The sequence below is a fragment of the Telopea speciosissima genome, chromosome 2 (assembly GCF_018873765.1).
Source record: "Telopea speciosissima isolate NSW1024214 ecotype Mountain lineage chromosome 2, Tspe_v1, whole genome shotgun sequence".
NCBI lineage: Eukaryota > Viridiplantae > Streptophyta > Magnoliopsida > Proteales > Proteaceae > Telopea > Telopea speciosissima.
The window spans coordinates 9,939,557-9,951,561 of NC_057917.1; the positions used below are offsets into that span (position 1 = coordinate 9,939,557).

Below are 12,005 nucleotides of genomic sequence, written 5' to 3' on the forward strand. Positions count from 1 at the left end.
TAGTTTAGATTTTTTGATGATTTATTTTTAAAAAATTATTGTTTTAACTAAAATACAAAACAAGTAATGGAAGATCATTTTAACAAGATGGATAGATAAAGCTAGTCTTAGTAAAGCCAAAAAAAAATGAATTTGAGAGAGAGAGATAAAATCAATCATTATGTCATCATAATTTTTATCTTTTTTTTTTTTTTTTCTTTTCGTTTCTTTGCTTGGCATCCAAACATATCCTAGGTGTTCTCATTGACCTCAGAAGAAAGGGGGGGCAAAATTCTCTCAAGCCTCTAAATGTTCTTTCGGTCTTTCAACAACTAAGAGGTACTTACATTTTATCAAAAAAACTAAGAGGTACTTACAACCTCCTTGACCACTTTTGACCATTGGATGGTCCAGCTAAGGCACCTCCGCCTTACAAGCTAGCCTTCAGGCTGAGGTGTTGATAGCTGATGACTATCTTGATCTTAGTTGTCTCTTCTGTCCCTCTCTGTATAGTTGCCCAAAGCAAAAGGGTAAGCATTGTTCATCACAATCCTGTCCAGAGCTTTGAAGAAAAAACAAAACTCAAATGGTAAATTTGAAATTCCATGGATTTGAGAATCAAACTCCCACTCAACAAAAATAGAAAATGAGAGTTTTTAAAACCTATCTATTTCTGAACTCTCATATGTTTATTTCTTTCATCAGTTCCACACCTACATTCTATTTCGTACTACTGACAACATAGAAATATCCTTGAAAAGATCAGTGATTAAATAACAAATATTAGCTATAAACCCTAGAACCATGTTAGATTCATTAATATAATCAATTCTAGGAATTCTACATATAACTTTTACAATGGCAAATCACAGTGAGGCATTCACCATCACCCCAAAAAAAATTTGCAGGTAAAGAGAAGGTGCCTCAACAGCTCTAGAATTCTCTGTTCTCAAAGCTATTCAACTATTTTCTGCCTCTTTGGCTTCTTGGTTGGGTAATCCTCATTAATTACTCGACTACCATGTGCGTCCATTTCTCTTCTACTCTCCCTTTCTCTCTTTTTCTTATTACTCCTGCATACATTTAACGTATAAACTCTCAGACTAAATCATGGTAAATTTGAATTCCATGGCTTTGAGAATCGAACTCCTACTCCAAACAAAATAAAAATTACAGTTGTAGGAAAATGAGAGTATTTAAAACCTGTCTTCTTCTGAACTTTCTCTCATATGTTTATCTAACCAACCAACACTTCCAGTATTAGCAGGAATCAGAGACCCAGAAATGTGAAGAATCTCCTCGTCAAAGCTACACAAGGAGAAATACAAATCAAACACAGAAAAGTTATGGTAATCCTTTTTAACAGGATTACAAGGTAAGACCATTATAACTTAAACCACCACCCCACCCCACACCAGGAAAAAAAAAAAAAGGGGGGGGATGGGGGGAAATCCTCTAGGTAAGGGTTGTTGGGCACTTATGAGATCACAAAGACCACCAGCCACAGCACTCTTCCTTGGACCGTAAAATTAAATTGACATTCATGTCTCAAGAATTTTGATATTCACAAACCGGTTAGCAAAACCGAATGATCTGTCATCTCAAAATTCTCTTAAATATCTGTTCCACCAAGTGACATTTAGCATATCAAGGTATGCAACAAATTCCCTTGTGCTGTCCATTTCATCAAGAGCAGATCCAATCCATTTAATCAAGGAAACTTGTTACACTAACAAATTCAAATTTATCTAAGAGAAAAGAGGATAATACTTAATAGTGACACATACAAAACATAACATCCGTACGTTTAAAATCTAATCTAAAATAAAGACAATGTCACCTCTTGATTAAGAAGCGTATCATGCTTCCAACCTTGATCACATGTCGCTTGTGAAGTGTGCTTGCAAATACTTCCTCACCATGTTTCTAAAACAAAATGTAAAACAAAAATTAATTATTGTTGCCTCTTGACATGGTAACATGAAAAATAGGACATAATATCATTGAAACTTAAACTATCGACGTTGTGATTAGGACAGTCTTACAATTTTATATCTAAACTCTCCACGAATATCTTCCTCTGCAATAGTTGCATATGAAAAACCAAGTACAATGACATGAATCGATTCTTTCCTCAGCTTCATGACCTTCCCTTCTGGAATATTGGAACATTAGCAATAATCAGCAGTGTTAAATGTAAGTAGGTCATTAGTTAAATAATCATTTTTTTTTTACTTGAAAATGAGGAGACATTTAAAGGAAAAAAGAAAGAAATTAATTTTCTATAGAATAATTAAAGAAATCATGCCTTTTAATTTAACAGAAAAATCTTACCAATCACACGTTTTGTGATTCAAGCAGAATATTAAAAACAGATAACTACAAAACAGTAAAATATTTAATTTGAATGAAGAATGTAATCATGCATTATTAAACAGAAACAATTAGAAGAAATTAAGAACTTTAGAGGCACATGAAGTCCAGGTTAACTAAAAAAATTAAGAATTCCATTAGTCCAGGATTTCCAATTAGCTAAATAACCATTACCACCATACAATGAGTGACTACTGACCAGAAGCAACATCAAATTCTGATGTGAGAAAGTCATCAGTTAAGTGCTCAAGTTACACACTTAGGCTAAAACGACCTCTTATCAAACCTAAACCTGGTGTCAAACAACCCAGCAGACTAGGGTTCAGGAAAATTCATCTGAAAGCTGTTAAAAAACACTTTAAAATGGCATGGCTTCATTTCCCAAGAATGTATTTCAGGAGTAGAGCAAAAGCAGACCATTTAATAGATTTCGACAAACAAATCTTTTTTTTTTTTTTTGAGAAAAATGCAGATTTTAGAGTATGATGTGAAATCTCAAAAGCATCTGTGGAAATTGACATAGACAACTCTCAACAAAGTTTGTTGTCAAAAGAATCAGAAAACCCAAGGTTAACCTGTATAAAACCATCCTGTGCCAAAACTCAGGTATCTAGATATGTGGGTCCTACCAGATTCTTGAACTTAATTGACCATGCTAGTTTTGAACTAAACTGCCCTTAGACCTATTATATAGAGCCAGTAACATATGATTTCTACCAACTTAGCACCAACTTTGGCTGCGGAATTGCTATTCTACATGATTTATTTCTCAAACATTAATCCATCGAAAATTCCCTCCGATGAACTCATCTTTCCACTTGTCTGCGGAGCTTTATAGTCTTACATCTCAATATCCTCACTTCAGCAGCATTCACCTATGGCAAAATAATAAGCTGAATGGCAACATTCTGCTTCTTCCACATCTTGTACAATCTTAAATAATTTGATCGATAACCATCAGCCACATTGTCCTCAAGAAGCATATTTCCACTTGAGCAACCCAACTCTAAATTGAGGCAGAAATGCCTTCAATCTCTCAAGATATGAATTTATAAACCTGTACTTCATATATTCATCCTTAGCTAGACATTTAAATCTCCTTGGACTCTTAAGGCATCCCTCCAATTCTAGTTTTGAGTTTCATCCCCTCCTTAATCCAATCAACTAACACCATATTTTCAGAAACAACATATTCCAAGAGAGCAAGAGACTCATTCTTGATTATAAGCAATCAATCTATCCACGAACAAAAGAAATAAGCTTAGGGCTGACAGATAGTAAAAGCCCAACAGAACTTCAAACTTTAATAGCTACACTAATTGTTCTGAAGTTAGTAAACACTGTCGTACAGGAGCTTAATAATGTCTCTGTTCTTTACCCAACCGATCTTTGTTATTTATTTCTCAACAAACACCAAATTATGTCTCCACCAATTTTTTCTACATTTAATACACACCCATACATTGAGCCGCCAAGGGGAGATTTGAGAAGAAACCATGACTATGGAGTTTAACAATCATTATATATTCTTATATTGATTTATTTTTGTCAAAGAAAAAATTAAACATCAGGCCACATATTCATGTTTGCATCAAGGCATCAAGCAGCATATGCTGAACTTAATAATTCTGAAAATTTGGTATTGAATGCAAACTGTTACCTACCTATCTTTGACAATAATCATTGTATCAAATAACTTGTGCTGATGCCTTGCTCCATTGCAACCTAGTGGCCGCGGGTTTGAGTCAGGAAACAGCCTCTCCACAAAGCAGGGGTAAGGCTGCATACATAATGACCCTCCCCAGACCCCGCGGTGGTGGGAGCCTCATGCACTGGGTACGTCCTTCTTTATAAAATAACTTGTGTTCCAAAAAGTCTAAGAACATGTCATATCTCGAAATAAATACTGTCAGAGATCTACTTCAAAGATAGATGACAGTAAATTGAATCTTTTTTTTTTTTTTTTTTTTTTTTTTTGGGGGGGGGGGGGGTGTGTTAGGGAGCATAGATGACCACACTTTGAGTTTCCCCCTCCTTAGATTTATAAAAGTCAACTACGTCTAATTATATTGATGAAAACTCCATATGAACTAAAAAACCCTTCAAAAGTATATGACACCTTCTACAAGCTAACTGCTTCTGGTAAGCAACAACAACTACAAATCAAATATTTCTGAAATGGAGTAAAGAGTACCTTATGAAGACACTGATAGATAAATATTTAAAAAGATCAATAATACTGCATCCATAACTTATGAAGGGTCATGTCACATGTACCTAACAGCATGTCTGGCTTTGGAGAAAAAAGCAAGAGTTTTGTTTTTACTTTGACTCCAAAATAAGGGGAAAGTCCAGGAAGAATCTTTGCACTTTTACTTTGAGCTAATATATCATAAACCAAAACAACTCCATCAAATACTTCATTAAATCTGTTGAAGAAAACCAGCATACCTGGTCAGTGAATCCACATATAGAACTTGAAATACAAAATAGAAACAAACTTTATGAGTGAAATTACCCAATGTAGTCCACCAACAAATCCAGAGCAGTCAATTCATATCACAATTTGGAGAAATAAAGAAAGTCTGAATCCAAAATCTAACGGTACAACTTTCAAGAGGCATAACAATTCATTTATAGATCTGCAGAAATATGTAAACAATTATCTTCAAGTATTAAATGTTCACACATGGAAGAGGTGGATTGCTTGAATGAAGTGATGGCAATTGGAGAGTTGGGGCCTGGGAGGTGTTGAGGAAGAATATAAATGGATAATCCATCCTGCCAGCCCTCATTGGGGGAGGTATGGTATAGGCTTTGGCAGGTAAAGGGCAGAGGCAGGTTTGATCCATGAAAATTTTAGGTTGGGATAAGATTATGTGAACTCCTATCTAAAAGGATTTTACACAAATGATACCTACTGTCCTCTGTGACTCTTCTAGTATAATTTCTTTCAAGAAAGGCAATGGGCAAAGGGGAGAAATTGATTAGTTTTTTTCAATGTTTCAAGTTAGAGATAAAATAAGGAACTCTTATCCCTCTGAATCCTCCTTTTTCTCTCCACCTCTCCTTTTGATTGATTAGTTGGAGTTCTACAGGACCCAACTCTGCCTCAATGAACACAAGGAAAATGGGAGGGGGTGGAAATAAGTTTTAGGTTTGATGATCATAGCAGTTATTAATCTTCATTTTTCAGGACCCATAAAAAGTTAGGGTAGGGCTGGATTCGGAGGAATCAAAATACGGTCCAAGTGAGTTATGCAAAACCCACAATGTTGTCACCCCCTACTTGGTGTATGACTACTGATTGAAAGAGGGTTTGGAAACATAAAGACTTGAAGTATTGAGAAGAAAAAAAAGGCCATACCCAGTCCACAAGGCTCCCGTGTTTAGCAGGGTCTGGGGAAATTAGGGCAAATTAGGATTTCAGGACTTGGGTTATATATATAGGAAAGAAAGGATGTTGCAGATCTAAGGGTGGTAATGCAAAAGCATGGCACGTGACAAATCTTAGGCTGGGCTATTAGGGTTTCAGGTCTGCTTTTATGAGTGGAACTATTGCACTATGGTAGAACAAGTCAAGTTGGGTTTTATTTTAAAACAATCCACTTTATCTAAATGAATTTGAAAGTATAAGTTTATAAAAATTCATTTCAATTGAACAATAAAAATAGTACACAATGAAACAAATCAATAATCTTGAGTTGTTTTCCACCACAGAAACCAATCAATCGAATTAATACCACAATTGACAAATATAACACAGACCACTTCCCATACCCCAACCCTGGTTTTTAATTGCAGTTGTGAAGTACACACAAACCATGCTCTCCCTAAAAAATATCGCCACTCATCAGAAGGAAAAAAAAAAAAAAGAATAATAAACAATTAATAAGAACATTGAAGTGGTTGGAGATGATTGTTTGTAATGCAAGAAATTCAAGAAATCAGTCAGCTCACATCAATTTTGAAAGTAACAAAAAAAAAAGAAAAAAGAACAAGGAGATATTAACAGATGTAGCAAGCAAGAGAGTGATAACATACTTAAAAAGCAGTGAACTTAGCTCGCCACGAAGCGCTTGAGAAACCCTGTTTGCCTTTGACGGATGTATATAAACAACCAAATTTGCATCAGAAACTTTCAATCCATCCATTAGGCTGCAAGTAAAATCACCTGTCAATGTAAGAAGAACTGTCATTTAAAGAATAATAAGAAGCCCCTATAAGTGATTAGCCCCATGTCAGTTGGCACACTGACACTGAACCCTAGACACTTGGTTTAAAAAAAGAAAAAAGAAAACTGAATCATGTGATTTTTACCAATTAAGGCACATTAAAACTGCAAATTTTGGCATAAAATTTTTACCAATTAAGGCAGATTCAAATTAGCCTCATGTAAGCTGGGTTTGAAGCTCAAGAAGTAGCATTTTCAAACTACAAATTTTTACATAAGACTTTTATTGTCGAAAGAAGTAAGAAACTTGTGTGATGATGGAACTTAAATAGAAATAATATCTGTATCTAAAATTGAATCTCATGACTCTTTTCGTGAATTTTTTTCGGTTTCGAGAGGGCCTCGAAATGATTGACTATGTGGGCATACTAGATTTCGACTGAAATTTTGGTCATTTCAACTCATTTTGGTGAAATTTTTCAAGTCATTTTCGCTAATTTTTGAGCTTTCATCTCCTTTCTCCTGAGAACTCCAGAACTGCTAGAAAATCCCAATTTTTTTGGCAGATTCCTTCATTTTGCTATTGAATCAAGAGTTAGTGGTCAACTGTGGAGCATCCATTCCAACATTTGGGTTGATTTAAGGCATCATTTGGCCAAATTTTCCACCTATAGGGCTGTTGTGATGGACATTGAGAGATTCTTCAAGCAAAGGATGACATGGTCGCCATATATCTTAAGGTCCAAACTACTACTTTAGATGTTCTTTTTTCCAATCTAATGCTTCAAACATAGGTAAACATGCTTAAATACCCAATCCCTATTAAGTGTTTATGGTGATACATTTTTGACATTTTGTAATATTAAATAGTTTTTCTTCATTCTTGATACATATTTCAATGCTTTTATTGAATGTTGTGTTTTCTATTACTAAATTATGTGTAAAATAGGTTACATAATAGAAAGACTATACAGAAGCAACCTAGCGTCCGAAGCCAAACTATTATTTTGGGTTTTGTTTTTTTTTTTACAGTTTAAAAGTTCAAAAATGTTTAGAGACGCTTATTTAGGGTTTCCATGAAGTTTGGGGCCACAATATGGCCATTTGACTGCTGAAATGCACTAGATTTCAGTCGAATTTCTACCGAATTCCAAAATATTTTGGTTTCAACCTAGGTCGAAATCGAAATCTCAAACTATGGTCCTAGTTCTACACAAAAAATGTTAAAACTAACAATTTTCTATCTTCTAACTGCTCTTCTAAAGTACTGCTTCATTTGAAATCATACATAAGCTAGAACTTTTTTACATGTTTTCACCTCTCCCTATTTTCTCCTGCCAAGTGTGGCTTTATGCAGTTTAATCTTCCACTCTACCCCAACAAGTTTTCACCAATTAAGGCATAAGCAAGTCATCTTCCCTATCTCATTGTCTATTCCTTCAGTGATATGTCCCCACACTGGGTTCACCTCTTTGGTTTGAAGACCAACCAGTAGTTGGTTGAAATTGCTTGGTTGAAGCGTGTTAGCACAGTAGTTTGATTGCTGGGCTGTGCTAGCGCACTCCGGCTTTCTTCATACAAAGACATCTTCACAAACAAAAAGCCTTCACAGTTGACAAGTTCACCCTCCAATGATAAGTCACATTCTTCTCTAAACCCCACTACCCTAATTAAAATTCACAATTTCACATACAAAACAATGCCAAAGCTACACCACAACATGCAATTCAGTAACACACACACTCAGTCCTTATTTAGCGTTAGGACTAGTTAGTCGTGATGGACCAGTATTTCAAACTGGAAGAGAACAGTATTTCGAACAGAAAGAGATTAAGGACCCAGAACAGGTACATTTAACTACCACGAAATTGAAGAAAACAAAAAAGAAGGCTTATGGTGGACACACACACAACACAACAACATTACAGATTTACAACATAGTAAGAGCAAAATAAAAGGGAAGTTCACATAGTAAACTCATCAATTTCAGAAATTGCAGGTTACAGAGAAGAACAATAGGGTTCGAAACACAAAACAAATGAAGGAATAAGGATTTTTTATTTTTTTTTTAAATGCATAGGGATAGAAGGCACCTCAAGCTTGCAGAGACGAAAGTGAATGTAAAAATATGGAAGAAGAGTCAAAAACAAGTGAAGAATAAGAAGAGAAAGAAAAAATAGGAACCGAAGAAAAAAAAACAAAACTCACCTGCAATTCGTGACTCGCCGTCACGATTGCCTGCGATGAGGCCCAGCTCGGACACGCACACTATCTCTCTCTTTCAATTCTCTCTCGCTCTCGGGGTCCCGGCAGGCAAGGGTTTACTTCTGAGGGGTGTAAAAGACCATAAACCGAAACGGTCAAATAGGCGCGGGTCGATCCGAACCAATCATTTATTGGATCAGGTTCAGTTTATATCTAAACTACTATTCAGTTCGAGCTACTGCTTAGGTCACTCGATAGGACCGAATCGAAACTTGGACTGCCCCATCCCGCAAACCTTAAAAACCCTGTCTAATCCCTAGGAAAACCAGTCCATACTCCATATTTGTTTTCAAACCAAATCGAACCATATTGAACCTAATAACACAAACCGAACCCAACTCGGGTTGAATCAGAACTAAAAAATCCTGATCGGTTTGAGTTCGCTTTCTTTGAAACTCACACCGAAAAACCAAACCGCCCGATTGACACCTTGCCTTAGCTATGATGTTGGGACTTGGGAGAGTAGAAGAGTGACATCCAATGGGCTTAACATACAAAGAGGGTCAATTGTTGAGATGACAAAAAGGAAGTGGACTACACTGCACTAAAAAAAAGAAATCGCAAATATTAACCGAACCTAGCCCAGCCCAGACCAATCATATTCAGAGGCATATAGTACTAGTTAACAAATTCAGATTTGAGAATAACTTAGAAAATGTAAAATTTTCCAATAATTCACTTTTTGTCTAGATGAAATGTGGCTTGATATCAAATAGTCACATGGCAAACATGGGTGAGTCCATAAGATAGAATGAACTAAATCTTGTATTCTCCATTGAAGCATGTCTCATCTCGTCGTGGGCGTAGGCAGGCAATTTTGCCGAATTACGTAAATTTTTATGTGTGTTTATGTAATTGTTGTTTGTGATTTTCATTCTTTTTTGCGTTGTTTAAGTTTTTTTTTTTTTTTTGGGTAGAATTTTAGGTTCTTGTTTACTATGTTATGAGAGGTACTGCATGCTCAGATAGAAACCTCAACTGTGAAGTTTAGTGTAGTGAACAATTACTAGCGAAACAGATTCCACTTCCACTACATGATTTGGAAAACTTAGGATTCTTTTCCAGAGGCAAACCTCTCATATTCTGAACTTGAATTAGTTAGAAGCACCAGCTTTGTTGAGATGTGCTTCTCCATTTCACCATTAAAACCTTTACCCAAACCATTTCAACATGAATTAAAAAATGGGAGAGGGATAGGTATGCTATACCATATGCTAGCATCCTATTTGTCTATCTCTCTCTTCCACCCTTTGAAATAACTGTCTTAAAAGATGGGGGCAGGGCGGTACTTTCGCGCACTCTTGTATCTAGGCACAGGAGCCACGTGACCAAGTAGCGTTCTTTTTCCCCTAATTAAATCAATGAAAAAAAGTTCTCTAATTAAGTTGCCGAGGCAAGGTACATCTCTCTCTCTCTCTCTCTCTCTCTCTCTCTCTCTCCTCACATGAAATGACCTCACTACCCACCTACATAGAAAACCTTTTCGTCACCTCATTGGTATGCTCCTCTTGTATACCCATGTATATCTACTGGTCATTGTAAACTAACTCAACTCCTAGAATTTTTCCTACCTCTCTATATTGTCATTTGGCAAAATTCATTTGAGCTGAAAGTTGATACGACCAAGGGACCCTTGGATACTTTTCCACAAAATTTAAGTCTCATCCAAACTACCACATGGCATATAATGGGCAGCACATGAAGTCCTTCCTAGGTGGGCCGTGCAAGAAGCAAGAGCCCAAAAAAGGTAAAATGAAGAAGCAATGATGCAAGGTTGTATAGAACATTGAATGAAGTTGGGGTTCTTACACCAAGGATAGATATTCACATAAGTTGGAGATGGTGCTTTTTTTTTTCTTTTTTTTTTTTTGCTTTTGGGTGATTTCAACTTTCAAGGGCCGACAGGCCATGACTCCATCAGGTCGCTAAGGAGACTTGAATCACCGATCAAGCTCCTGACGCAAATCTCCCAAGGGAGTAGCGAACCATCAGGGCAAGCCCTGAATCGACAGTTGGAGATGGTCTAAGAGCTTAGGGTTCATATATAAGCTCATTTATTAATGTAAAACATGTTAATTAAGAGAAAAAAGCCAAGGGTCCAATAGTAAAAGTCTATACATGGATAGTCAAAATTTGACCTAATTTAGTATGATGTTGGTTCTGTGCTAATATGGTTATAGATGAAGATTCTTTGCTACATGAGGTAACTTTATCACATTAAATTTATTAAACCAGAATTAAGGACTCCAGGTTTCCTAAATCCTAACTGATGAGTCATAGATTTCCCAACCAATCAGAAGTTGCCACATGGACGTGCTGAGACCAAATTACAGGATCAAGCCGAGCTGTCCAAGGTCGGGCCGAACCGTCCACCCGGAGAGAGGTTGCACTTTATTTCTGGCCTAGCCGAGCACCGAGGCCGAACACTTAGCCCACCGAGAACCGGGCCGAGCACCCGGTGTGCGGTGCCACACCAAGTGCAAAGCAAGGAAGTGATCTCCCCAACATGGCCAAGTTCCATGGCCGAGGCTAAGGCTGTCGAGCCCTGAGCCAAGCCCATACAGGTCGGCCCAAGATAGAGCGCCATGACTCGGCCAAGCTCCCACATGACAGGGGGAAACTCCCATGCCAGATACACCGAGGCCAGGGCCGAGCAGCGAGGCCACGGCCGCCCAAGGCCGAGCACTGAGGCCACGGTCGTCTGAGGTCGAGCACCAAGGCCACAGTCGCCCGAGGCCGAGCCCTCTTTAGAAACCTCAATAACGGCGCATCGGAGATCATGGTGCCACATCAGCACAACCCGAGAATCGCGGGATAAGGATCGAGCCACAATCTCAACACGATACAGAATCATGCTTCAATAAGGACTCTTACCCTAACGAGAGTCTGACTCCGAAAATAACTCTCCACTCTGCTCCACGTGGAAGAGCCTTACCAAGGAAGGACTCTTACCACATAGGGACTCCTCCAACCGCCTCATCTCATCCTATAAATACCCAGGTATGGAACTCAAACGCTCATCTCACTTTTCACTAAGCTGTAAAGCTGTTGCACTGGAGACCTGACTTGAGCGTCGGAGAGTCCTAGGCCGGAGCCACATCGGCTCTCTTGTGCTCACTCGATTTTTGTATGCTCATCCGTGGGCGAACCGGGCGACGGAGGTTTTCACACGCAACACTAACAACTTCTTATCAAATTTAGTTATATTACCTTT

The 12,005-nt window shown here is 37.5% G+C and overlaps 1 protein-coding gene and 1 long non-coding RNA gene across 2 annotated transcripts; one reads left to right on the forward strand and one right to left on the reverse strand.

The window, feature by feature from the left end:
- Positions 1 to 727: 727 nt before the first annotated feature.
- Positions 728 to 6,551, reverse strand: LOC122652054. The gene is made up of 6 exons (XM_043845709.1): positions 6,397 to 6,551; positions 4,630 to 4,781; positions 2,025 to 2,134; positions 1,820 to 1,905; positions 1,183 to 1,287; positions 728 to 1,052 (listed from the first exon to the last, which is right to left on the reverse strand). The coding sequence occupies exons 1-6, from the start codon at positions 6,549 to 6,551 to the stop codon at positions 935 to 937; spliced, it is 726 nt and encodes a 241-aa protein (XP_043701644.1). The 3' UTR covers positions 728 to 934.
- Positions 1,466 to 1,764, forward strand: LOC122652055. Its single transcript, XR_006331548.1, has 2 exons — positions 1,466 to 1,702; positions 1,733 to 1,764. It is a non-coding gene; the product is annotated as an uncharacterized LOC122652055 (long non-coding RNA).
- Positions 6,552 to 12,005: the final 5,454 nt, after the last annotated feature.

Excerpts from the sequence above, each read along its gene's own strand:
- LOC122652054 (XM_043845709.1), bottom strand. The coding sequence starts at position 6,551 with ATGACAGTTCTTCTTACATTGACAGGTGATTTTACTTGCAGCCTAATG. Across the intron at positions 4,782-6,396 it reads CTAAGTTCACTGCTTTTTAA|ATTTAATGAAGTATTTGATG; the intron begins GTATGTTATCAC and ends TTTCTTCAACAG. Across the intron at positions 1,906-2,024 it reads GAGAGTTTAGATATAAAATT|AAACATGGTGAGGAAGTATT; the intron begins GTAAGACTGTCC and ends ATTTTGTTTTAG.